The sequence below is a fragment of the Penicillium riverlandense genome (genome assembly GCF_028828495.1).
Source record: "Penicillium riverlandense strain IBT 135883 chromosome Unknown utg000002l_segment0_segment0, whole genome shotgun sequence".
NCBI classification, from domain to species: Eukaryota; Fungi; Ascomycota; class Eurotiomycetes; order Eurotiales; family Aspergillaceae; genus Penicillium; species Penicillium riverlandense.
The window spans coordinates 397,496-423,188 of record NW_026643195.1 but is presented as its reverse complement, the minus strand read 5'-3'; the positions used below and the strand labels follow the sequence as shown (position 1 = coordinate 423,188).

General features: G+C 49.3%; 12 protein-coding genes across 12 annotated transcripts; 8 read left to right on the top strand and 4 right to left on the bottom strand.

The window, feature by feature from the left end:
* Positions 1-2,562: 2,562 nt before the first annotated feature.
* Positions 2,563-3,456, top strand: N7474_002459 (uncharacterized protein; the record flags this gene model as incomplete). The annotated part of the gene is made up of 1 exon (XM_057193874.1): positions 2,563-3,456. One exon carries the CDS (start codon positions 2,563-2,565, stop codon positions 3,454-3,456), a length of 894 nt encoding a protein of 297 aa, XP_057055229.1.
* A 294-nt stretch (positions 3,457-3,750) lies between these two features.
* N7474_002458 (histidine phosphatase family protein) lies at positions 3,751-5,038 on the bottom strand (the record flags this gene model as incomplete). Its single annotated transcript, XM_057193873.1, has 3 exons — positions 3,751-4,117; positions 4,173-4,926; positions 4,993-5,038. The coding sequence occupies 3 exons, from the start codon at positions 5,036-5,038 to the stop codon at positions 3,751-3,753; spliced, it is 1,167 nt and encodes a 388-aa protein (XP_057055228.1).
* Positions 5,039-6,614: 1,576 nt separating this feature from the next.
* On the bottom strand, positions 6,615-7,754 carry N7474_002457 (uncharacterized protein; the record flags this gene model as incomplete). Its single annotated transcript, XM_057193872.1, has 1 exon — positions 6,615-7,754. The coding sequence occupies one exon, from the start codon at positions 7,752-7,754 to the stop codon at positions 6,615-6,617; it is 1,140 nt and encodes a 379-aa protein (XP_057055227.1).
* A 1,688-nt stretch (positions 7,755-9,442) lies between these two features.
* N7474_002456 (short-chain dehydrogenases/reductase) lies at positions 9,443-10,321 on the top strand (the record flags this gene model as incomplete). Its single annotated transcript, XM_057193871.1, has 1 exon — positions 9,443-10,321. The coding sequence occupies one exon, from the start codon at positions 9,443-9,445 to the stop codon at positions 10,319-10,321; it is 879 nt and encodes a 292-aa protein (XP_057055226.1).
* A 752-nt stretch (positions 10,322-11,073) lies between these two features.
* N7474_002455 (uncharacterized protein) lies at positions 11,074-11,675 on the bottom strand (the record flags this gene model as incomplete). Its single annotated transcript, XM_057193870.1, has 3 exons — positions 11,074-11,189; positions 11,261-11,574; positions 11,614-11,675. 3 exons carry the CDS (start codon positions 11,673-11,675, stop codon positions 11,074-11,076), a joined length of 492 nt encoding a protein of 163 aa, XP_057055225.1.
* Positions 11,676-12,529: 854 nt separating this feature from the next.
* On the top strand, positions 12,530-13,135 carry N7474_002454 (transcription factor; the record flags this gene model as incomplete). The annotated part of the gene is made up of 2 exons (XM_057193869.1): positions 12,530-12,584; positions 12,711-13,135. The coding sequence occupies 2 exons, from the start codon at positions 12,530-12,532 to the stop codon at positions 13,133-13,135; spliced, it is 480 nt and encodes a 159-aa protein (XP_057055224.1).
* A 1,178-nt stretch (positions 13,136-14,313) lies between these two features.
* Positions 14,314-15,496, top strand: N7474_002453 (isopenicillin N synthase family dioxygenase; the record flags this gene model as incomplete). Its single annotated transcript, XM_057193868.1, has 4 exons — positions 14,314-14,347; positions 14,395-14,580; positions 14,647-15,021; positions 15,078-15,496. The coding sequence occupies 4 exons, from the start codon at positions 14,314-14,316 to the stop codon at positions 15,494-15,496; spliced, it is 1,014 nt and encodes a 337-aa protein (XP_057055223.1).
* Positions 15,497-16,131: 635 nt separating this feature from the next.
* N7474_002452 (MFS transporter) lies at positions 16,132-18,484 on the bottom strand (the record flags this gene model as incomplete). The annotated part of the gene is made up of 10 exons (XM_057193867.1): positions 16,132-16,286; positions 16,339-16,431; positions 16,488-16,547; positions 16,600-16,733; positions 16,789-16,883; positions 16,940-17,097; positions 17,145-17,525; positions 17,575-17,831; positions 17,893-18,269; positions 18,353-18,484. The coding sequence occupies 10 exons, from the start codon at positions 18,482-18,484 to the stop codon at positions 16,132-16,134; spliced, it is 1,842 nt and encodes a 613-aa protein (XP_057055222.1).
* A 1,402-nt stretch (positions 18,485-19,886) lies between these two features.
* N7474_002451 (transporter) lies at positions 19,887-20,883 on the top strand (the record flags this gene model as incomplete). The annotated part of the gene is made up of 2 exons (XM_057193866.1): positions 19,887-20,001; positions 20,396-20,883. The coding sequence occupies 2 exons, from the start codon at positions 19,887-19,889 to the stop codon at positions 20,881-20,883; spliced, it is 603 nt and encodes a 200-aa protein (XP_057055221.1).
* A 405-nt stretch (positions 20,884-21,288) lies between these two features.
* N7474_002450 (GNAT family N-acetyltransferase) lies at positions 21,289-21,991 on the top strand (the record flags this gene model as incomplete). The annotated part of the gene is made up of 2 exons (XM_057193865.1): positions 21,289-21,691; positions 21,738-21,991. The coding sequence occupies 2 exons, from the start codon at positions 21,289-21,291 to the stop codon at positions 21,989-21,991; spliced, it is 657 nt and encodes a 218-aa protein (XP_057055220.1).
* Positions 21,992-22,136: 145 nt separating this feature from the next.
* Positions 22,137-23,907, top strand: N7474_002449 (MFS transporter; the record flags this gene model as incomplete). Its single annotated transcript, XM_057193864.1, has 3 exons — positions 22,137-22,237; positions 22,286-22,844; positions 22,906-23,907. The coding sequence occupies 3 exons, from the start codon at positions 22,137-22,139 to the stop codon at positions 23,905-23,907; spliced, it is 1,662 nt and encodes a 553-aa protein (XP_057055219.1).
* Positions 23,908-24,099: 192 nt separating this feature from the next.
* N7474_002448 (lactate 2-monooxygenase) lies at positions 24,100-25,478 on the top strand (the record flags this gene model as incomplete). Its single annotated transcript, XM_057193863.1, has 4 exons — positions 24,100-24,308; positions 24,365-24,386; positions 24,441-25,086; positions 25,141-25,478. The coding sequence occupies 4 exons, from the start codon at positions 24,100-24,102 to the stop codon at positions 25,476-25,478; spliced, it is 1,215 nt and encodes a 404-aa protein (XP_057055218.1).
* Between the last annotated feature and the right edge of the window lie 215 nt (positions 25,479-25,693).

Here is a 25,693-nt window from a genome sequence, read left to right as displayed (position 1 = left end):
CGAAGCAACAATGGGTGGAAATTCCACTTAATCCTGTCAATAACTACACGATTCATCCATAACTCCAGTGGCCACGGGCGTTGTACAAGGTCCAACCGGCACGAGGGGCATGGATTCTGGTCTTGCCAAGAAATCGAAACAGTATTGATACTAGGATTAAATATGACAGTGCATTGAACAGAGCGGACGAAAATTGAAAATAGATATCTTGCGACGTGAAAAGCTCCTGGTCTTCGATGCCCATATAAAGAGCGCAGAAAATAGAACACAGCGGAGCTGTTAGATTTCATTGTTCACAGTTGTTTGTCGCTCTTTGAGCTCTATATATTGTTAAATTGCATTGTATAAATCCCACTATATTGACTCTCATTCTTTAATGTCGCGACAGCTTCGGTTCAAAGTCGATGAGTTGGGAGCATTTGAAGACTCCGCAGAGGCTGGTGATTCGCTAGACGGCAGTTCAATCCCACATTCCGTAGTGCAATGCCGAAGCTCGACTGGGTAGCAGATATAAAAGCCGATCATGAGAAGGAGCATCAATTGACTGTCAAACACGTATAGAGGCCACTCATGGGTGAGAAGATAGCCGTGCCGCGATATTGACTGCATAACATACTCAACCACTCGGTAGATGTTGCGCACCAGTACAGCCATGGACGTACCATATAGCATGTTGAGACCCGGCTGCCAAGGAATTTGAACAGATATCCGAGTTTCCTTAACGTAGACTTTCATCCTTCTGTGAAAAACAATGCAGCAAACGATGAAGAATAGGAAGAGCAAAATCTGCAGAATCAGGCCGACGATTATTATATAGTCGGCAATTCGAATAATAGCCGTGCTGTCACTACCCAATAGGCCAGCAGCATTGCCTTGAACCATGAAACAGGTGAAGTCTCCCCCAACGAAGATCTTGGTGGCCCATCGCATGGGAACCGGTGAGAGGTGTTCCCCATGAATGGCCCTGACGATCCGAGAATAAACCATATAGAGCGTTGCCGCGAAACCGAGGGGAGGGATGACGAGAAAGATGCTCTGGAAAAGGTATAGAATCAAGCTGCCGGTGTTCGAGGTAGCCGCTGCGCGAGTAGCATATCCGATTGTCTCGCCTGAAGGAAGCGAGGACCGCAGAATATGTCAGCAATTTCGTCCTATTAATCAATAACTGCATATAATAGCTCTAGGATGGAGGCTCACATAAACCTCCAAGTATGAGTGGGATTGTAAAAATGGCTCTGGTCCTAAATAGCCTCCAGCTGTGGACCGCGGTTGCAATTGCAAACAGCGCACAAAATACGATGGCAAGGGGGAAATTGGGGACATATTTCCAAAGATATACGCCTTCGTAGGTTTGGAGGGTCGGCATGTTCAGGCAGGAATAGATATGTGGTAGATGAGCAAATATGGATAGGTAAATCGGCAACGAAGCACGAGGAAAGAGATACGACAGTATTTATATATTGTGCTCTCTTTCACGGTTGAACTGTGGCTCCAGGGACTTCGTAGGCTGAACCATTTCGGCACTGTGGTCAAGAGAGCCAGTCACCTTACTTTACTATAGCTTGCCTTGTACTGCCTTCCTAATAGGTAGGATTGATCATCTAGGGCCTCGAGAAAAACATCTTCTTTATTTCATAAGATCATCCAAGCTGACTTTTGGCTTCAATGTACTCTCCACAGGGAAATCCAGCGACTCGGATACGCGTATTAGCTAATAAATATGCCCCACCTTGATGGTTAGTAGTGACTTTCAACTGCTTGGCATGTCAGATGTAGTTACTCCCTCTAGAAGTGACCTCAATTTTGGAAACTCCGGTCGTATTACGTAATACGCGTATTCGGCCACAAGCCTCAACATCCAACGAAGCAAGCAGCCAAAGTAGAGAGATATTCACCACTAACACGCTTCCTTGTATCATCACAATTACTGTGGGTGTTTGTTCTGCAAATAAAATTTGTCTCGGACACGGAAATGCTACGTCGCAGGCACAAGAAATCAAGAGGCGGCTGCCTTCCATGGTGAGTTAACAGCACGCTGCCTACGGACTTTTGTCCCCTCATCCACGTCTAATTGCTTGTATGCCATAGCAAAGAACGCCATGTCAAGGTATTTTTTAGCTGCCCCAGATGTTTCCTCCCAATTATTTCTCCATAGAATCCCTGTCCATTTGGCTTACTCGGGTTTCTTTCTCTTCCGACCAAAAGTGTGACGAAGGTCGACCAGTCTGTCTTTTATGTACCATTTCCCATCGAGATTGCAGCTATGCGGCACCATGTCCGCCTAGAAGCCGAACGCCATCTAGCCCCACCACCATTTCGTCACATTCTTCCCTCAACCCTCGAATTCATGATCAGTCTATAAAGTCAAGTAACAACCAATCGGACGATTCTTGGCAAAATAAGGCCAGAGACTCAACTATTACAACTCCCCCGCCGAGAAGCCACCTCCTCCGCCCCCTTCCAAACGTGAATCCACGTCAGTATCCGCACACAGATATCCAGGATCGACAGGATCAACCGGGCCTCCCTGGGGGTCGTTATGCTGATCTGAACATCAATCATATGGAACTGATTATTCACTTAATTTTGGACAATGATGTATTCAGCCTCGGCCTCGCTGAGATCGACTTTCACCGCAATACTGCCTCCTCCCTCGTGCTCAAAAAAGGCCTGGAATATCCATACCTTCTGCATGAGATGCTCGCCTTTTCCTCCCTCCATCTAGCCTCTGTGCATCCTGCGAAATCGATCTCTTACCAGCACCAAGCTATGGCACTACAAACCCGTGCCGTCTCCCTCTTTAACTCACATTGGACGGAAATTGATGAAACGAACTGTGTCGGCATTCTCTTGTTCTCCTCCGTCCTTGGCCACCACCTTCTCGCCGACACGCTTGCAAATCAAGATACAGGTGGCCTAGACTGCTTTATGGCAAATTATCTGCATTGTGTTGAGATACACCGAGGTATTCACACCCTCGCTATGTCCGCTTGGCCACAATTGATGAGGTCGGAGCTTGAATCTATCCTTTCAGCAAGCTCGCGCTTTACTTCGCGTTCGCCGAGAGGAAATGAGTGCGAAGGCATTTCTGTGTTGATTTCTGCTTCTCAGGGGCTGGGAGACGAAGACAAGGAAGCTTGTCAGCTTGTCATTCGACATCTGCAAATTGGTTTTGATGCTGTATCGACGGAACTAGGGCACGGGTACCGGCACTACATGATCTACACCTGGTTGATGCTAGCACCGTCAAGATTCATTGATTTGTTGTCTACAAAAAAGCCGGAAGCGCTGATCTTGCTGGCGTTTTATGCTGTTCTGCTGCACCATGGTAGACAGCTGTGGCAAGTTAAAAATGCGGGGATATATATCTTGCGCATGATCAACGAGTACCTTGACCCCGTGTGGCATCATTGGCTTCAGTATCCTCGGCGAATTATGGCACAGGGTCTTCAATAAAGCTGTCTACACTCGTCTGCCGGACCCCCAGAAGACTCGACTACCAGGATGTATGGTTGCTCACATATTGTAATCCTACAATAACGATGCTCTAGACTAGATTGTATCAATTTATCTGAAGGCAACTTGAGTGCTGTAATCATAATCATAATCAAGCAAGGCAACTATCTGTCTGTTTCGTTTTGCCTTTTCGTTTGGAAAGCAGCACATATCAATTTCTTACTTGAAACAAGTTAAAAGTACGGTGCTCGATGGTGCTTCTATTGTATATATACATGCATAAACCCAAATCGTTTAATCATGGTGTAAGAACGTAATACTTCCAGTCTTCCCATTCAGATCACACACCTCACCAAAATCCCCAACTTCCTCTTTTCGCTGGCGCACATAATCCACAAATTCGTCCAGTGGACATGACCCACCGGGGCCTGACCGACAAGAAGGCAGTGGTACAATTCGATCATTGATATTGACTCGGACATAAGCTTTGGTATCGGTTGATGAGCAAGTCAATCGCTCGAACGTGATTCGCGCGCCCATAGGCATGACTGACGAGGTCCGCCAAGTACGATCGTGGACAACGTGCGTCGTTGGAAGATGAGGTTCGCCATCAAAAGCACCCAACGCCGTGAGCAAGCGAGCAATATCACCACTGTGTGCACTAAAAATCCAGTAAGTTCTATGATACCGTCTCCAGCTCAGAGGTTCTCACTTACAAACTCAAAAATAAAGTGCCAACTTCAGGCCCGTCATTAAGTAATGTTGTCGTCGCATCCAGCCAGAGCCATCCCATTGCTCCGGCGTACGAATTACCCGGCCCCGCTCGATAAAACTGGCGCAGGTCGCGGGCATATTCAAAATTATCCCAGTCTTGTTCCGTAAACACGTCGCACCACGGGCTTGACCCTCGCACCATAGTCTCAGAACCACACATTTCTTGCATAGAAAACACCTCGTAGTTCGTCAAAACACCGAGACCGGAATTTCCTTCCCCGATCAATCGATTAGCGATCTTCCGGATATAGACACTTTGGAATCTCGCGAGCATGTTTGCTCCATGATCGTGTCGATCCTTGTCGTCAAGATACTTTTGGCATGTTTTGCTCGGAGTAAGGGTGTCTGCCCCACGTTCGAAGGTCTCGGGAATTATCTGTAGTTCAGCTTTCCCGGAACTCTCCCAATCCGGGCCAAAAAATCCAGAAGCAAAGTGTCGGGCTGTATCGATCACCCGCTGCGAGCCACTTGCCCACACTCGAGTGGGTTCTCTCGATATAAGGTGGCCATATCGAGCGAGATATTCAACACCTGAAGAGACCGCTGCTAAAGTGCCTGGGTGCGGGCCCGTTCGGGTTAATTGTCCAAAATCTCGTGATGGATCGTCGGTGAAATAGGTCCAGTTGTTCAAAAATGCAAGCGATCCATTGAGAGGGAGACCGGTGTTTTTGACCCGTTCCAAGAACTCGAGGTGACCTTCAAGGTGACAGCGTTAGATCAGAGTCCCATCCATGACAATTATTGAGAAAGTGTTTGACATACCAGTTCCAGCAGACTTTGTTGGGTATCTTTGTGCATGGCGTGACATCTGCGTGCTGGTCAGCGAATTTTCGATCCAAAAGTAACACAAACATGAGAAAAGCATACCAGGTGCACCTGATCAACAGAGCATCCTTGCGGGGGTGCGATGCTCGATGCGTCCGTGCTTTCGCCCGCCTTAGGAATCCCACGGAGATTCCACCCCTTTTCTGGAGCTCTGACTAGGCTTTCTGACGAACTGAATGGTGATGTGGGAAACCATGTGTTCCAGCTGGCAGCATGTGCCGAAATCAATTTGCAAGTTTCAGACAGCGGGGCGATCGACGCGGTCACCAAAATCCTGGGCAAGGACGCGCGATGGTAAAGCACGACTGCGAATAATATCGTAAGAAAAGAAAATGCGAGTTTCAGCCAGGGCCGACCGAAAGGCACAGATGGCTGCATGGTTCAATCAGGCCCTTGGTATGTGCCTTGTTACATTGGGTTGATAGGCGATAATGAGGATGATGAAGAAGGGAAAAGACGCCGAGGGAGAATTGGAAGAGAGGGAGAGTATTCTCCACACCTCCGCCCCCAGTGTACGCAAGCGCTGGCTTCATTAAATATGCTTGTCCCTAAGTCGGACACCAGCAGCTGCGTAGTTCGAAATATTTTGCCAATGAAATTGCGTCTAATTAGAGATAGATCGTATACTTGCCTGTTTATAGTAATTTCTTACGACAACGAATCATTTTTGGCTGCCTCTAAATCGTTGACTGCATGCATTTGGTAATATACATTGACCTAACTGGGAATAGCTCGTGTTACTTGAGTTTAGATAAAGTCTATCATTATTAAACCGGGCGCGAGATGTTTGGCATTGCATACGTACCGGATAATCCCTGACAAGTCTTGGCTTGCTCTTTCCGTTTTAGTGCTCACTGCTTGCTCCCTGAGTAGAACTGAGCACGGCGATGAGCGCCCTGATCTGCTCACGGAGCACTCACTGTCTGCTCACCTGAGCGGCCTGATCCACTCACTGATCGCCCTGATTCTCTCACTGAGCCCGGCCTTGAGCGCTCTGAGTAAGTATACCCCCAATAAGGTGCACCCTGCTAGTTTCGTCCCTGTGCAACATTTTCCCTTAGCATCGCTCGTATTTCTCTTATGAACAAAAAACTAGCGTCAACGATGTGACTCTTCTTAGACCTATGGCCCGCCTCTTGCCTCAATGGCGAAATAATGATAAAAAGAAGACGGTGGTAAGAAAATAAAGGTTATTGGCGAGTCGTCAGTCAAATGTATGTCAAAACAACATAGACCAATAAGGTAATACCCAGCACGGAGCAAGGATTATGATGGGAACCCCCAAACGTATGTTTGAAGGTGGTGAAGAGAGGGCGGTGAAGAGACTGATGAAAGTGTGAAGACGCCAATGCAACGCCCTAGAAACTGATTCTCCACATGCTACATAAAAGACCACCATGGTCCCTGGATCATAGTTTGCATTCAGTGTCCTGTAGAACTACATTGACATCCGGGAAATGAGCGTTTGCAGGTTTTGACCCTCGAGTAGCTCAAAAGCAGTCTATCGATACAGCTTTGATGATAATTCCAAGCTTGTGTGAGCTAACCTCGGTGAGACATCAAAGAGATGGTCCATTTTGGGGCGTGAGGAATGAGAACTCATTCATCATCGTGTCCCACACGAAGTCGTCAAAACCAGGTTCGGCCAAATCAGATTGCGAGTCTAGTTGTCCAGGTTCGGCCAAATCAAATTGCAAGTCCAGTTGACTTGTAGAAGAACTGTGCAGGTCACCTATTTCTAGCTCCATATGATTTGTGCTGACTGCTGGCGGCATCGATCCTTGTATGTCCGTACTCCTGACTTCCGGATGCGACAGCTGTGAAAGGGATGGTTGCTTTTGCTGCGTTTCAAGTTGCCCCGGCGCAGGTCTATTCTCAACCCCAATTCGGCTTTCATACCCAGATTGTATGCTTTTGAGCAAAACCCCATAATTATATACCATGTCCCTGTTGCCGTCATCATCAACAAGCTGCGTGGTCACTGTGGCCAATTTCCCCATATACACATCCAGCATATGAGGTATCATGACTTCCTTTTCAGCAGCTCTTCTGAAGTCAGCTTCTAGCGATTCTGCTTGGTCATGTTCCCGTAGATTTATCTGTTCTTTTCCTGTGATACCAGCCCCACAGTCGAGGAAAACAGTCCTGACTTGAACGATAATGACGTAAGAATGTTCTGCCCACCAAGAGAATGGAAAATGAAGTAGCTCGGCATTGTCAACTGACAGACACCAATTATGAAATGACACAGTTGCTGCGACGAGCTGCCACAGCATATTAGTCCGCTGCATTGAGAACTGAATTGAGTGATCAGTCTCTGGTTGAGTGAGTCGGGCAGGCACGAAAGTGCTTTGCCAAAGCTCGTTATAGAGCGCAACTTCACGAATCCAGACTTCCAGGAAGTGAAGTTGTTGGACCAGAATAGCATTTCTGTTTGTTGAGCCAATGCCCTTTTTAAGTCCATCAATTTCACGAGAGAAAGAATCAACGGTGATCTGGAGTGCGCGCTCCCCTCTTATGTCGCAGGTAGACATATCGTGGTGGCAGAAAGCTTCACTAATCTTCCGCTGAAGGACCTGGATTTCCACAAATGGCGCGATCAATTGATCGCTGGGAACATCCCTCCGTTGTGAGAGATATGTGCAGCAATCCTCCATATACGATGTGTAGTGCATAATCGTCCGTTTTCTCAACACCATTGATAACCTTATTAGAGTCGACAGTCAGCTCGAGGTCCAGAAAATTGCCACTGTGCAGGTAGAGCTTACAAAGATGATAAACAATATGTTCCAAGAAGAGCTCTCATCTCTGCCGGATTTCGCGCTTTCCCCTGAGTTTGAGCCTCCTCTAGACCTCTCTTGCCCTTCTCATTCAAATCTAGTCTCAACTCATGGCACATATTAACACAAAGCTGTAACATGAGGAAGTATTGATGCTTCCCAGGCAGACAGAAGTATTGATACCAAGCCACGAATACCAAAAGACCTTGTAAAAGATCCATACTAACTTCATGGCCCATCACTAAGCGATCACAAATTTGCTTCTTGATCTCCTGACCTAGTCTGCGCTGTAGTATGGGATCCTCAAAAGAAGTGACGGCCATAATACACAAGAAAAGGAATGGATTATCGTATCGAAGAGCTTCCACGCTGGCTGTGGAAGGCACAACCACAAATGGGAAGTAGTTGACGAAACCTCGTCGGAAAGTCTCCAGTCGACGATCCGCAGCTTCCAGGCCTCCTAGGTCGTGTAGAACAACGTTGGTCAAGCCATCATTATGAACTTCTCTGGACCTGGGCAGGGATCCCGAAGACGCAAAGTGACTTCCGTTTATTCGGTCGCGTGAGGATGAAATGCTGGAATAAAGAATCTCAGTGGTAGGGCGATTACTTCGGGGTCCTTGAAATGAGGTTGAATGGAGATGTTGTGTTAAAGTAGCCACTTGCGTGGACAACAGCTCCACCTTCTCCTCGAGTCTCTTGGCAGATCTGAGGACGAATTAGCTTGTTCTATGCCGATGAAATACCTAGTGTATATGGAAGGGTGTCCTCAATCACTGAGTCCAGTCTACTTCAATAAGTGACTTCACTTCGGTCATTAGGTCGAGTTCAGTGATTGAATTGAGGCATGTCATCACGCACTCAAGTAGCTTTTTGTGTGCACGCTATTCCAAAGCGCTCTCATAGACCTCTAATCCTACAAGACCATGCAGACAGCAGATGGGGTTGTGACACTCACGAGGCTTCTCTCCGATTTGTTCTTGCCCCAGAAGAAGGCTCTGCATAGACGCATTCTTTGCCCAATCTTTCACATCTTCCGCATGATTCTGCGCCCAACGAAGCAGAAGTGCACTTGACCTTGGCGCTGGTGCAGCTGAGGCACGCTCGCCTCCTTAGCCGCAAATTTATCATTGATGATGGTTCCGGTACGTCCATCGTGGTGACCTGGGATTTCGTACAAACATATGGACCAGCTGATGTTTGAGGTCCGTCGGAAAATACGGGACGGCAGCGGCCATTCCGACCCGAAATGATAAGCCCGCTTACGTCACCGGAATTCAAGGGCTTAAAGTATTTTAAGCCTAGTGCTAAGACATCGGGCATGTCGGGGTTTCCGTGCCCCCGCGATACTCTCCTTTAGCAGCACGATATAGCAAGACGCTCTCTTAACAGAATCCTCGGAGAATCACCATACTATCATTTCTGCGTAGTAGTCGGAGTATCCGCTGCCGACCGATCCCCATATATATGGGCTTCGATCGCTCCCATGGAGCAGCTCAATCACAAAATCCATCAACCTTGAACAAAGACTTCCATCATAATCATCATATCATACTCTTTCATTTACCGGACTCCTTAAAAAGGATTTATTCCACAGTTCTTTCAGAATGCCCGGTCCCGTATTTATTCTCAGGGGCAAGTTTTTCCCGCCCAAGCAAATCACGACGACTTTCGAAGGCAAGACCATCATCGTGACAGGGTCAAATACCGGCGTGGGTTATGCAACCGCCCTCAAATATGTCCAACTCGCCGCGTCAACCGTCATTCTGGGTGTCAGGAGTCTGCAGAAGGGCGAAATAGCAAAAACGCAAATTGAAAAGGCGACAGGGCGGGCAGGCGTTGTCCAAGTATGGCAATTGGACATGGCCAGCTTCGAAGGCATCGGTGCATTCGCCAAGCGAATTGAGAGCTTGAAAAAGGTCGATGTCGCTGTTCTTAACGCAGGTATCATTAGTCGCAATTTCAAGCTGTCTGAGAAGGGATGGGAGAACAATCTTCAAGTCAACACTCTCGGGACTGCGCTCTTAGCGATCCTTCTCACCCCAAAGCTGCAAGCGTCCCGAAGTGCAGATTCACCGGCACACCTAGTTGTGGTCACATCGACAGGGCACATCGACGCGCAGCTGAAACCTCAAGACAAAAATCAGCTTCTCCACAAATACAACAGTGACCTTGGCGTGGGACCGTATCAGCAGCACGTGGCCTCCAAGTTGTTCATGATGTGGATCACAAGAGAGCTAGCATATCGCTGTCTCGATGCCAATGGCGAGCCAACGGTGATTGTTAATGATGCGTGTCCTGGTGCATGCCGGAGTGACGTTGCAAGAGAGTTCAACACCACTCTATGGGCCATTGCTAAGGGCATTGGATCTTTTCTGCTCATGAGACCTGCGGAAAATGGTGCTCGCGTGCTTGTTGGCGCATCCACTTTAGGGAAGGATTCACACGGACGGTGGTGGTCTGCAGATGGAAATTACAGGCCGTGAGTTAACCTCCAAGAAGAGAGAATGGAGTTACGCTGACAAATACAATAGACCTGGCGAGTATATTACGAGTGATGAAGGCAAGATCTTGCAAAAGGCATTGTGGACTGAGGTTGTTGATGTTCTTGAAGAGAAGATTCCTCGAGTCAAGGATGTGATTGCGAGTCTGTCTGAGCAGAGGGTTTTGTGATAGAAAGTTTGTTTGTGATGTGTATTTTTAGGCATAAAGTCTCAACTCGGATTCATAAGAATTGTGGCCTCTGCACTGAATGTGATAATGGTGGTCCCCGGCTCTGGCACAGTCATTCTCGAAATCGCCTTGACCAGTACACTCTGAGAAACTCCTAACTGGCCCCATTGCCAAAGCCTTACTATAAATTATTCATTGAGGAAGTCACACGTGCACGTCCCCACCGCTTGTTTTCGATCGCGTTAACTCTGCCTTGGGACCGTTATATCATGGCAACCATAGCAGATATCGAACAGTAATTGCTGCGCCCGGAACTAGAGCGATTTCGGACAAACCGCTCCTTCTGGCCTCATACGTAGCCGCTGCGATGGCTCGCACGATTACAAATACACAGGCGCACGTGGGGTATTTGGGTTGCCACTCTATCCCTGTTCCCTGTTAAACGATCTCGGCAGCGTGGCCGGTTCGATACCCACGCAAGAAAGGCACTGGGCTTGCCTCAACGAAAATACGCACAGGCGGCTATGCTCCGCGGCCCTTGTCTAAGTACAACACTATGACGCCCTCAAAGCGCATGCGGCTCGGCACCAAAAGCTGCACGGAGTGCCGCCGAAGAAAAGTCCGCTGCATCTTCCGGGCAGACGAAAGCGCCTACGAGGCATGTCTGGCCCATGAGGCCGACTGCGTCGCTTAGCAGGCTAGACGCCCCCAAGTGCCTAGCGACGAGGTTGACACTCTAAAGCGGCGCTTACGGGACCTCGAGGCCATTGTCCGCAAGCTTCCTCCGAATGCGACGCTGTCGCCCCGCTCCGATTTTGCTAGAGACGATGCGTCTATCGTGCGTGAACGAGATGCTCGCGGCGACCTATCCTCCACCGCGACACTAGCGCACTCACCGGCGACGACACTATCTATCGTGGGCGGGTGGCTAGTGCCAGTAGCAAAGCGTGGCGGAGTCATGCTATCGTCAACGGAGCCGGCCGTCGAAGTCTCGCTATTAATGCTCCTATTCAAGGCCGCCTTAATACTAGACAGAGAGAATACACCCGCGTCTACGGCACCGCCGCTGTTGCCCGTCTTAGCTATATCTAGCGTCTTTTAATACCGAGATCGTCTCGCCTCGCTACTCCCGTCGACGTAAGACCTTAATGCGATATTAGAAGCCATAGAGAATTACTAGCCGATAGGGCCGCTATACTACTATAGAGATCCCTAGGCAACAGACGTCCTAGGACCCAGAAAATGGTAGCTAGCGAAATAGCTCATGTTCATAGTAGCCTCTAGCTCTATAGAGCCAGGACTAATAGCACAGTCAGCTCTATATGTAGCGCTTTACGTGTATTAGCCGTCTAGAACCGTCTTATCCATTGTGAGACTTGCCTACCCGTAGCACGATCTAGTCGATACGTATATGAGAATAGCAAAATCGCTACTAGAGCTAGATGGGGAGTGTACTAGGACTATCGATGGCATCGAGAGTATGACTATGCTATACAAATTATATATTAATATGGGGTGGCCGCAAAACGCATGGTACTAGTGCCGACAAGCTATCACCACGGCCGTGAGCTACGGCCTCCCTGGAAAAGCGGACGCGCTAGACATGTGCACCGCGTATGCGTGATGACACTCTGAGCGGTTATGGCCCTAATGCTAGGGCTACCGACGTCCGTTTTAGCAAACTACCTGGGAACGTCGTCTAACTCGCCTTCGGCCCTGTGGATGAGCCGTTTCATATGGTTGATAGCATTCATCTATGGGAAGGCTATTGACCACGATTAGGCCCACTAAGCTACAGCTAGCTATGCGACGACTACCTAGATCGACTAGGACCTAGAAGAGGCATACCGCCTCGTCCTAGACGAACACTAGTTCCCTTTAGCACCGGACATGCCGTTCTCCGATAGCTAGAACTTCAAGCTAGCAAGGTCATCTTCTTTACGATCCTCAAGCTCGTGCACATGCCGTACACGCTCAAGTCGGCGGGCGAGTCCAAGTTCCTGCATAGCTAAGACCGCGCTATGGAGGCCGCCCGCCGCGCGGTGACGGCATACACTGACTTGAAGACGTGGTCCGGTGCTAGCACGGACCTATAGGACCTTCACGCGTTTAGCGCGGCTATAGTCCTTATCATAGGGCACTTGGTTTTCCCGGGGAGGGCTACAGCACTCGCCAAAGAGCAGGACTAGGCGCTCGTCCTAGGCGTATCCCTCTGCCTGCGGCGTACCATCGCCATCTTGGACTATACCGTCGCCGCGCAGGCCGCCCGCATCCTCGATCTGGTTGACGCGGCACGGCATGGCGCCGACATTGCCGACGAGGACTACGCCGTAGCAATCCCCTACTTTGGGAGGACCCGCATCAACAAGAAGACAGTCTCGCCAGACAACGACAACAGCTGGACCAGCCCTCTTCTTGCCCCTAGTCCTGTGTTGCCCGTCGACTCGCTAGCTACGCTCACGCACTTCAACACCGTCGAGTTTAGCACCAACACCTTCACGCACGAGTATCCCTTCAAGCTCAACTTTGAGACGGAGCTCTTCTCCGCGGACCCAGCACTGCTGTGCTCGGAAATGGACTGGACCCAAACGTTTACCTGCGGCCCATTTTACCCGTTGGATAGCTAGCTTAGGTTCGAGGAGGATGTTGCACGTCGCTAACAGAGCCGGCCGTATTGGCACATTGCCGACAGGCTGAAATGGCAGAAAGCAAAGCACAACAAAAAAAAGCGCTGGGATTGCTGTCGCACACTCCGTCATAGGGTGAACATAACACCTACACACACGGAAAACACGAAGTGGCCAATTCAAAGTATGCTTTGGGTGCGAAGAGATATCGAGAGGGAACAGATACCTGGTCGTGTCGGTGTACATAGACGGGAGGGACGAAGAGGCTCTGGCCTCGGCAGTGAGGCTACTGCATAGCGTGATTCAGCAATTCCGCAACGGAACAGTGCGGCGCCCTGATATGGTGCTAGCTGGAGACTTCAACCGTCGCGACCTTCTACAGGAGGAGAAGATGCGTCGGCAAGGAGATAGGAGAGAGAGAGCCAATTACTGATCTGATGTAACGGGCCAGGTCCCGTTTGCTACTCTGTCCGATCTCGCACCTAGTCAGCGCTTCCGTTATTTAGCCAGCTAATCAGCCAGTCTACCGTAGTTCAGCTAATCCACTTTGTTCCTAGGCATATTGGCCCCCTTTATTCTCTTTCGCTTCCGGCCCTTTATGTATACGACTAGTAGTCTCATTATACTTGATTGTTTACGGCTTTCCATGGGCCCTTTCCTTTGTCAGTCGGCCTACTTAATATTCCACAATTACATCGGTAAGGTGCAAGAAATTCACTAGTCTCCCGGAATATTTGGCGTATCTAGAGTCTACAGAAATGTTGAAGGTAGCCGAGTCTCCATGTTGGTTTTATACTATCATTGACCCACCTCTATTGTCTTCCAGACCAGAGGAATCCGCCTGATGAAGGGTAATTGGTTCGCACATTGTCTATCGTGATAAGTCCAGTTTTGCGGTATTATTTAGATTAGACTTTCTACAGATGAAAACCTACATACTTACGCCTATTCCTGCTCTGCTACTCACGGGCGATCGACCAGCAATAGCACGCATTACCCGGCGTTCTCATGTTCGGTTACCCGAATTTGCGGCTATTTTGTTTTTCATGCCCATGACACAGACTTTCTTATCTTCCCCGCACACCCTATGGGCGATGCAATTAAATTGGTTCTAATGCCCGTTTGAACTGACCTTACCCCGTTACTTTAACTGTGGAGAAGAAACCAAAACAGCCATCATGGTCAAGGCACCACCTATCATTGACTTTGGAGGTATAGTTTCGCTTCCGCTTTTCGCAGCGTGACTAACATCTAGACAGCCTTCTACTCTTGTGACTCGATTGGGAAGAATGTCTTAGTTCAACAAATTCGTGAAGCGTGTCAGCGCCATGGTTTCTTCCAGATATTCAATCACAGGGTGCCATCGGATCTACAGGAATCAATCTTGCAGCAGTCGCGAGATCTATTCAGTCTACCGCTCGACATCAAAGAAAAATATAACAAGGGTCAGTCAGTCTGCTTTTCAGTCATACATTAGGATGGAATAAACTAAATTAGCTTTCTACTACCAGATCTCGGAACAGATAATCGAGGCTATGAACGACTTCGCGCCCAAAACTTCGAGAAACGAGGGGAAGGCGATCTGAAGGAAGGGTTCTATCTTGGAAAAGACCTACCCAAGGACCATCCTTCTGTGGTTGCTGGGAAATTCTCTCAAGGTTCTAACAAATATCCTTCCGAGATCCGGGACCCTGGCTTGTTCAAAACGACAATCGACACTTATCATGCCACCTTGACCAGCCTTTCGGAGGATATTTTGAAGGTTTTAGCACTAACGCTAAACCTCGACCCGAACTGGTTCGAGGAATTCGCTGAAGAGCCGGTGGCAATCTTGCGGTTGCTACACTACCCACCCCAGAAGCCCGATGCTTCCGCCTTGGAACGAGGTATTGTGCCCATTATTGAAAATCCGGAAACATGTGTTGATAACTCTGGTTACCAGGAATCGGAGCCCATACTGACTTTGGGGCTATTACTATCCTCCTTCAAGATGACAAAGGAGGTCTTCAGGTTTGGGATCGGGAATCCTCTCAGTGGGCCGATGTCACTCCTGTCAAAGGGGCATTGGTGGTTAATCTGGGCAACATGATGATGCGCTGGTCCAATGACCAGTATTTGTCGAACTTGCATCGCGTGATTAACAAAAGTGGCGAAGAACGATATAGTGTGCCCTTTTTCTTTTCGGGGAATCCGGATTTTGTTGTCAAATGTATTCCTAGTTGCACAAATGGAGCGCAGGGCGCTAAGTATCCGCCGATTACGGTGGAGGAATGGATGACGGCGCGGTATGCTGATACATATGGGGGGGCAGAGACAAAGATGGGAGATTTGTCCAGTGATGTTGAGAAGGCAAATAATTGAGATACAGAGAATCTGCCTTCTCTTACATTGCCCTCATGCCCCACCCCACTTGTCTCTGTCATTGATCGTTCCTCAATGACCGCTTCAGCGGACGCGGATTATCGATTTCTTTTTATCTCTTGCATCTCTTGCACTCCGGACTTCTCATCTGCCATAGTATTGTTGGAAGATTTCTATACGTCAAGCTAATAATGACTCCAAAGACAATTATTGCCCCGCTTTTCGGAAGCATAGTTTATCTTTCTGAGCAGAGAATGTTTACTTGTTGTTGATCGAGCAACAATGTGTAACTATCAGTTAAGTTCCTTGTCACAGCTATGAAGCCTCGCTAAATATTGCGCCTAACACGTAATATCACTCAGTATGTTCTCGTATGTTTATATCAAAATGATACTACGAGACAGAGGCCGAGTAAAACACCTTGTTAGCCGTTGTCGGTCTTGATATTAAATCCGTCTATCCCATATCCGATATGCTGCACTTCTACCCTCATCCTGCATTAGATGTATCTAGTGCCGGACCCCTGCGACCCCCATGTTAGATGGTTTATACGCTGCGAGGCCACACTCTCCAACAAGCCACCATGCAAGCGTCATTTATACCGGGCCCTCCTATTATTACGCCACTGAGGAAATCTAGGCGCTCTTGACAACCTCGGCCTCCTGAATCGTCGCGATAATCGCCGGCGGCTTGGGGATATTCTGTAGGAAGACGTATCGCCGGATAAACCAAGGAAGCCACACAGTCAATTCGTGGCGGATGAAGTCTTTCGTTGGGACAGAGAAGACCTCTATAAGACAGATTAATAAAAGTCCAAATAGACCCAGAGGAACTTCACTTACGATCCAACTCCTCCAGGGTGAGCTGCTTGGTTTCTCTGACGAAGCAGAAAACCATAAACCAAGCGATGAGGTTGAGTCCAGCATAGAAGCCGACTATGACTAAGGGTTAGCGAATTTGTAGGCGGGCCAACCCAGCAGCGGCCACTTACAAGCACCTGTTGGCGTCATAACGGTTTGCATCCGTGGGAATGTCAAGCTAAGAATACCGGCTACATAGAACTTGTCAGACCATATCGGAGAATATTAAGCTTAGATGCTCACCAAAAGTGTTGTTGATGCAAACCGCCCAAGCCATTCCTTGCTCACGCTGAATGGTGGGGAACACCTCGGCAGAGTATTGGAAGGCAACTGGCCCTTCACCCAGAGAGTAGCAGATGGTGAATAGATAAACGAACCTGGTTAAAAAAAATAAGTCAGTCATAGCTCAGTTTCAAACATCTCCTAACGTACAAGACAACTGGACCGATCTGCGATCCTTTGCTGCCGTCATGGTTCAGAAGAGAGAGACCACCGGCGAGCAGGAAGATACACATCAGAGGGAAGGTCTTTATAGAAGAAATTATCAGTGATGTCTTTTTCACGAAGCTTGTAAATGACTCACAATTAAAGTCAGAGTTCTTCGGCCCTTAGTGTCGATGAGATACAAAGTGGGGATCGTGGAAACAACTTGAACAGCACCGTATCCAAGAGATGCATACAAGGCCTGGGTGTCTGTGTAACCGACGTTCTTGAAGATACTTGAACTGTAGAAAGAGATGACTGCAGGACGTCAGACATGTTCACTGGCGCAAGAGAGGCCAACTTACTGTTGATACCGCACATTTGCTGGGCAAGCATGACAGTCGAGGCACCGTAGTTCGCACGCCTGATTCTAGGCACAGCGAAGCAGTCCCACATACGGGAGAAATAGCCTGCACCTCTAGCGATCTTAATTTCCTCCTCATAGATAATGCACGAATAGTAGAAGTCTCTTGCGGCAATGATGGGATGAGCTCTCAAGCGCAACATCGATCTGAAGCCTTGGGCGTGTCTGTTGTGCTTCATGAGCCAGCGGGGGGACTCTGGGCAGAACCAGATACCACACATGAGGACGAAGGATGGAATGAATGCTGAACCGAATTGAAGGCGCCAGGCGATGCGACCAACGTCTTTGACAATGACATTGGCAGCGAAGCCCAGGAAGATACCTATGAGACAATTAGCAATGTCATGGGAAGAATGATGGGGAGTAGTTACCGGCCACAACCCAAAGCTGCCAGAACATGACAAGGGCTCCTCGAATTCGAGCCGGAGCCATCTCGGATGAGTAGATCGGCACCGTAGCGTTCTTTGCACCAATGCCGATACCCATAATAAAACGTGCAGCAAACAATTGTTGCCATGATTTCGTGAAACCGGAACCGATCGGGGTGGCAGTAAGACAGCAAGCAGTGATGAAAATCTCGCCTCGTCTACCAAAGTAGTGGTTAAGTGGATCGACGATGAAAGCACCACTATGCAGAAAGTCAATCACCGAGACATGAGAAGTAAAGAAATTGACGTTCATGTACTCACATTAGACCGGCGGTCAAGAAAATAATTGCGTTGACCACTCCCACGATCCATTCGTCTTTTCCTTTGCCGTCGATACCAAATTCCTTCGGGAAGGACAAGTTGGCTCCGTTGGCTCCTGTCTGATCCCATCCTTGCGTGGCGGCACCAACGGCACACAGAGCGATCGAATACCACAGCATTTTAGGGCCGTGCCATTTATGGTCCCTCTCGTATGCAAGCGCGGTGACCTCGTCTTCGCTAAGCTCGGAAATACCGCCGAATCTCTGAGGGTCGCGTGCAACCAGAGCGCCCCTAGCAAAGAGTTCAGCGTGCTCTGACATGCCATGCAATTCGGCGAAAGCTGCAGCATCCGCGATGGTTTGCTCCTTGGAGCAGCGCTGTACGAGTGAAGACAGTCAGAATAAATGCACGACACGACCATCGGAGGTGGCCAAGAAAAGCTGTAGATTGGGATGCTTACCTGCAGAGGATTCTCAATGAGGTTGAGAGCGGTGGACTGGCGTCGCTGAGTAGCCTCAACTAGCTCTACAGTCGCAGCCTGAGTCGGGTCCTCATTGTGAGAGATAACACCCGGAGCTTCTTTTTCGGACATCGTGATTAACAGCCCTGGTAGCTTAGGAAATATCAGATGCGTTGTAGTTTTGGGTAACTATATGTTGACCCACGATCGACCAAATCTCCTGAAGAGTTCCCCGTGGGGGGGGGAAACAGTGGCTACTCCGCAAGATATATACCGACGTCGATGCGCCCCGTGGGGTCCAAAAGCGTAAGAGGCACACCAAAGAAAGAGCGATCTTAGCTGTATTGAGAAACTTAGTGGCTTGGTGGCTTTTCGAAGGACGGCACAGACCTAGCCTGTAAGCACTAGTTCTGACCCTTGGAAGGGACCATAGCACAGCGGGTAGGGTCCCGGACGCCCGAAGTTTGTGCGGTGCTTTAGGTCCCACTCTGTGGTAGTCTAAGCGGATAAAGCGAGAATAAAGTATTTTTTACCCAGATTATTCCGGGGAAAAGAATGTGCTCCACGGCATATGGAGTTTTAACATTCTGCATGATTCATACGCTAAAACCCGCAGGATACTATACCTGGCTTGCTACCAATAATGTGGTTGTGTGGTGGTGCATCATGATGCATTATTTGGTCCCGGTGGCTCTACTAGAGGGGCTCGAAGCGTATGCAGGAGGAAGGATTGCTTCTACGAGAATTATTAATCCAAGACTTGCCTTGGTGCCCTGCTCGGGGCTTTTCTGCTGGTCCCTTTCCATCCTACGACGTATCGGGCTGTTCCTTGTATATTTGGGACCGTCTAGATTGCCTGGTGATTAACTAGTGGTGGGAGACTGACTCTCCCCCCAGAGTCCGAGGCTGAGACTAAACGTAGCGCATGACGGCGGGGCTGGCTACTAGTTGGTGATGCCGCCAGCTCTGCTTGGCGGGGCAAATCAGAGTCCAATCGGAGGCCTTGGGTGTCCAAAATTTTGGCTTGGCCACCCTTAAATGGGCGAAGCGAACAGATGGCCCCCACTGTACTCTTAGTTTCACCTGAATTTCATGCGTTATTTTCTAGTCCTGCGTTTCCTTGGTACAGTCTCCCTCTGGGCACATGATGATCGTCGGGTGGCCTAACTTGAGACGCAAGGAGTAAATAGGGCTCATCTAGGTTCTGCGCTCGCAGGACAGTTTGTCAAATAGTTATACTTCCACTCACTCTCCAGCGAAACTTAGAGCAGTAGACAGAGAAGCCGACTAGTTGACGACTGGTAAATTTCAAAGTCCCTTTCCCAGCCGGTACATTTGCAACAAATTATTCGTATCCAAATCAGGAAGGGGGCCTTAGAGCTTCTTTTCATCAGGCAAAACGGTGTGGCTTGGCCCCAAAGCAGGCCCAGATATATCTCTCGCGCACTTTTGGACTGGACAGAATCCTCCCGTAGTTGTCAGGGTGAAATATAGTTATATCCCCAACGGCAAGTCCTTTCCCAGTCAGATAGGCATGGGTCGCGCACAATCTCGCTTCGTGAAGGCTCGGCGCCTTTTCTCTCTTATCCTCCACGAGGGTGCCACATGGGGTATCCTGCTCAGTAGTATTCCTTCGCCATCCTTTGGATGTAAGCGAGATGCCAATTTTTAGGCGTGGAAATGATATACTCACCCCCAGAGTAGCATTAAATCCCCGCAGTTTGGAACACATATTTGTATCGATTTCTTTTATCTTCTCATGCTCATCGGCCTACATGAAAATCACGGCTAGAACGAGTTACTGGTGAACTAGACAGTGTGGAGAGCTACAGCGACGGGACTTAAAGTATTCTAGTCTCTTCTAGAGCCAAATCCTGGTGGGCTTAGCAGGAGCACTAGCCGGCCAACCGGCGCAACGGTTGTGGTTGTGAGATCCGGCTCGGAGGCTAACTAATATATTTTGTTTCAATAATAATCATCCTGTTCCAACAAAAAGAAAAGCGATCCTTTAAAGGTGAATTCGATAAATAACACCCCCTGCAGCTGGGATTCTACTCACATTGGTCCCTTTTTTCGGAAGTATTGTCCTTTTGACCCTTCTAGATATCCATAAATGGGGCATCGTTGTTAGTAGATGGCTGGCAGCACAATCATCATCTCTGATGGTAGTCTCCCTCAGTCTGATGGCATTCAACGTCAAGGGAAACGCTAAGAAGCCCACCACAAACGCAATATTCTTTCTTGGGTACTCGACAGGCTACATTATAGGACCACAGTTGTGGCAAGCCCCCGATGCGCCGCGCTACATCAAAGACCGTATCAGCAGTATTTTCAGCTGGGTGTTACTCGTTATGTTCTTTGGCATGTATTACGTCCTCTTCAGATGGGAGAATTTTAAGCGCAGAACTCTTCTGCTCCAACAGACAGAAGACGAGACTGGTCACGAGGCTCCTCCCGAGCAGCTCGAGAAAGGCCCGCATGTCGGTGTGGACGTCAATTCTGACTCGGCCGATAGGCCGGATCTGATCTGAAGCTCATGTATACTATTTAACTATTGAATAAGTATGAGTTGGGCTGGAAATTGGATTGATCGGTTGACAAACCCCTAAAACCGTGTCTCACACAAGGAATCAGGTTATGACGCGGGGTAAAGCCTGCGTTATATATCTTAGCGTATTTAACCCTCTGGGTTCACCAGATTACTATTCACTGCCTTATCTCCTGGTACCTGATTGGGGGCCTTTTTAAGTCTTCCTAACGATGGTCGGATGCCTAATGGTACCTTCAGGCTGCATAGTTTCGGATTTCAAGAATTCTGGTGCCTCACCTTACTGATTGCTATTTAAACCCTTTGTAACTCGACAAGCCACCGGCCTGAGCATCAGGATCAGCACCTTTCACCAGCCCTTCTCTACATATTTCAACAAAACACCACAATGCTACCACCGAAGCATTCGATTCTTCCAATCTCTGGTTCTGACCTACCCACCCTCGCAAACTTCCTCCACACCTCAAAGCTAGCTCTGACTGTAAACCGCCTTATATTTAAATATTGGCCGAACGATGTCACGCAACTGCAGCTCTACACCCAAGCCGTTGAATTCGGGTTTTCCGATCCGTCAGTGGAATGTTTGAAAGTGGTTGACGATGAATCGGGAGATATCGTCGGCTACCTTGCCCTGTCTCGGAAACAGGCGGAAAACGAAGAAGAAAAGCCAGCTGGCTCAGGAGAAGATCCAGAGCCAGGCGTACCAGACGGACTCAATCCACCTGTTTTCAAGGCGGTTATGGGTGCGGTGTCGGGGATCACCAAGGAGTTTGAGAAGATCGACCGTTTCGGTAAGGCGTGTTATCCAGGGAAATGGGCCATGCTAACTTCTAGTAGAGGTGACATACATGTGTGTCAAACCTAGGAGTCGCAGACATGGGATTGGATCTGAGTTGGTTGGAAAGTGTTTTGAGAAGGCGAAAGCTGCGAACCTACCGCTTGTCATCTGCGCGGAGCCAGAGGCGCACCCTTTTTTCACGGCGGTTGGATTCAAAGATACAAAGCATGTCGATATAGATCTCAGCCCGTGGGCTCCACCGTATAGCGGTTTCGGGACGTTCAGACTGACGGGCATGATCTGGTCGCCTTGAAAATTAGATTAGCGACAGACGTGAATTTAGAGGCAATTTCAACCGGAGACTCCAATACACTGGTCTAGAATACTGGAATCAGTTGTTGTAGCTGTTCTTCTATACGTTTTCTCATTGCGGAATAGAAAACGAACTATGGCTGGAGATGACTCACTTGACCAACAAATCCATGATCAGCAAACCGGCTTCATCACAACCAATGAGCGCTAATTGTATCAGGCCTGAAAGGGTGAATTTTGTTATGCAGTAAATTCACCACTTTGATCAACCTTCATTCCAAGCGAATGACCCGAGTTCACCAGCATCCATTCAACGCTTCGCCATGGGCCATACCGACACCTCTAGAGCAATCGCCGAAAGCACCCGGGTCCAAGAGAAAACAACCAATACCGAGATAAATGCGACAACCCCTCTTTCAGATATAGAAAATGGAAAAGCCAACCCTCAGAACGAAGCGCCTGAAATTGTCACTTTCAAAGACAATGACCCCGAGAACCCGCTGAACTGGCCCAGGGCCAGAAAATGGTCTATTACCATCGTGGTCTCCCTCTCTGTGTTTCTCATGCCGCTGTCGTCAGCCATTGTCGCCCCCGAACTGAGCACGATCAGAAAAGAGCTTGGCATGAATAGCTCTCTCGAGTCGGTGTTAGTACTTTCGACTTTCGTACTAACCTATTGTCTCGGGCCTCTTCTTCTCGGTCCATTGAGCGAACTCTTTGGAAGAGTCGCGGTTTTGCATTCTGGTAATATCTTCTATCTCATCTTTAACCTTGTGTGTGGATTCGCTCGCAGTAAAGGCGAGCTGCTTGCCTTTCGACTCTTGAGTGGGTTTGGAGGAGCTGCTGGGCTAGTTGTGAGTTCGATTTATCCTACGCCCTTGACGTCGCGGGCCTCACCTGATCTTTCTGGGGCAGGTCGGTGCAGGTATTATCAGCGACTGCTTCGCAAAAGAAGAACGGGGCTGGGTAATTGCAATCTACAACATCGGACCCATTGTCGGTCCCTCCCTCGGCGCTGTGATCGGTGGATTCATCACCGAATACACAACATGGCGCTGGGCCTTCTGGGCGACCTCGATATTCAACGGGGCATTGGTGATACTGGGTCTGATCGTCATGAAAGAAACATATCCGCCAGTCATTCTAGCTCGTCGGAAGAAGGACCTGGTCAAGACGACGGGCAAGACAACATTGACAACGCCATACGAATCTCCCGATAAAACCCTCAGTCAGTTATATCGCACTTCTCTCATCCGCCCACTCCAGCTCCTGAGAATGCAGCCCATCGTCCAGATCCTGGCCCTCTTCTACGCCTACATATACGGACTAATGTATCTCGTGTTATCGACGTTCGCCACGCTATGGGAAGACAAATACCATGAAGCGGTCGGCTCCGGAAGTCTAAACTATTTCGCGCTGGGATGCGGATACCTCGTCGGGTCACAAATCTGCGGCTTCTTCGCGGATCCCATTTACAAGGCACTGCAGGCGAAGAATGACGGGGTGGGCAAGCCCGAGTTCCGAGTTGTGTTGATGTTCCCCGCCTCAGTCTGCGCGCCAGTCGGATTACTGTGGTATGGATGGAGCGCGCAAGCCGTCACGCATTGGATCGTGCCCGATCTGGGCATTGCGCTCTTCGCTGCTGGCGCGATGATTTCTTTTCAGTGCACCACGGCCTATCTGTACGAGGCCTTTACGTTGTATGCGGCAAGTGCAACTGGTGCGGTGTATATTCTGCGCGCATTGACTGGTTTTGGGTTTCCCTTGTTCGGGCCTAGGATGTATGAAGTCCTTCAGTATGGTTGGGGTGATACGGTGCTGGCGCTGGTGGCGGTGGTGATGGGTCTGCCGGCGCCGATGATCCTATGGTATTATGGTGAATGGTTAAGAGCTCGCAGTAGCTATGCGAGTGGGTAAAATGCGACAGAAATATTTGGAGTATGGGAGACAATCGACACTTACATACATTGGACTTGAACAAGTTCCGAGGCACAAGTGCGACTCCGCTTCTGGATCTTCACTATATCCGGGGAGCCGATGGTTCCCCAGCTTTTTTCCCCGACCCTATCCTTTCTTTCTTTCACATATCCACTGTTAAAAAGAAACACAATGTCAGACAACTACGGGAGCTTTCAGACAGAAATCTATGGCAAGGGTGCCATGATGGGCATCCTGCCCAATGTGACCACCGACCCCCGCCTACTGGAGGAACAAGCAAGGAAATCGCTGGGCGTGCGATCATTCAATTATGTCTCCGGAGGTGCAGGCGAGAAAGCCACGATGGATAGCAACCGGCTCGCATTTCGGCAGTGGAAGCTGTGAGTTTCGCACTGCACTCTGACTATCACTTGACTGGTCTGACTCTCGCTTCTAGCATCCCCAAGATGATGCGAAACGTCAGTACACAAGAACAAAACTGCGACCATGCACTACGTAGCTAATATTCCCAGCAGATGGAAAAACAGGATGTGTCGATTGAGCTGTTCGGCCAGAAATACGATAACCCACTCATCATGGCACCGGTCGGCGTCCAGAGCCTCTTCCACGGAGACAAGGAGACCGGTCTTGCCGAGGCATGCGCCGAAGTCGGCGTGCCCTATACCCTGAGCACAGCGAGCACCAGCTCGATTGAAGACGTCGCGACCGCCAACGGCGACGGCAAAAGATGGTACCAGCTATACTGGCCACAGGACAATGAGATCACGAAGTCGCTGCTAAAGCGCGCCAAGGAGAACGGCTTCTCGGTCCTGGTGGTTACGCTGGATACATGGTCGCTGGCATGGCGTCCTGCGGACTTGGATAACGCGTATATTCCATTCATCAAGGGCGTGGGGAACCAAATCGCATTCAGCGATCCGGTCTTCCGCGCGAAATTTGAAAAGGAGTCCGGCACGACCGTCGAGGATGATATCGTGGGTGCGTCGCGGGCGTGGCTGGCGGATGTGTTCTCGGGTCGTGCGCACACTTGGGAGGACCTCGCATTTTTACGGGAGCAGTGGGATGGGCCGATTGTGCTGAAGGGGATCCAACATGTGGACGATGCGAAAAAGGCTCTGGAGTGCGGCTGTGATGGCATCGTGGTTTCCAATCATGGAGGTATGCATAGCCCTAATCTACCATGCGAGCGGACGATCCACTAACTGGGTCTAGGCCGCCAGGTGGACGGAGCCATTGGCTCGCTGGACGTCCTGCCCGAGATTGTCGACGCGGTCGGCGAAAAGATGACCGTGCTGTTCGACTCGGGCATTCGCACTGGCGCGGATGTCGTCAAGGCCTTGTGTCTGGGGGCTAAGGCAGTGCTAGTCGCGCGGCCGGTCATCTACGGGCTGAGCATTGATGGCAGCAACGGTGCGAAGCAGGTGTTGAAGGGGCTTCTCGCAGATCTGTGGCAGAGCATGGGCCTGAGTGGAATCCTAAATGTTGCTGAATGCGACCGGAGCAAGATTCGCAAGGTGGTGTATGGGGGCGACGTGAAGGCGATGATGTGATGGATTATGAGCTATCCATCTTCCATTTCTTCTATTAGCCATCGTATCTCATCTTCATACCCCTATCCTACTCATTCCGACCACCGTCATCCTACTATTGGCGCCTAAATTATTCATCATCTTCATACTCCCGATACAATCACATGTGAAGATAAGCCGCGTACTGTCATTATTATTGGCTGCCAGGCACCCGATCGTCGCCAGGAACCTGAATG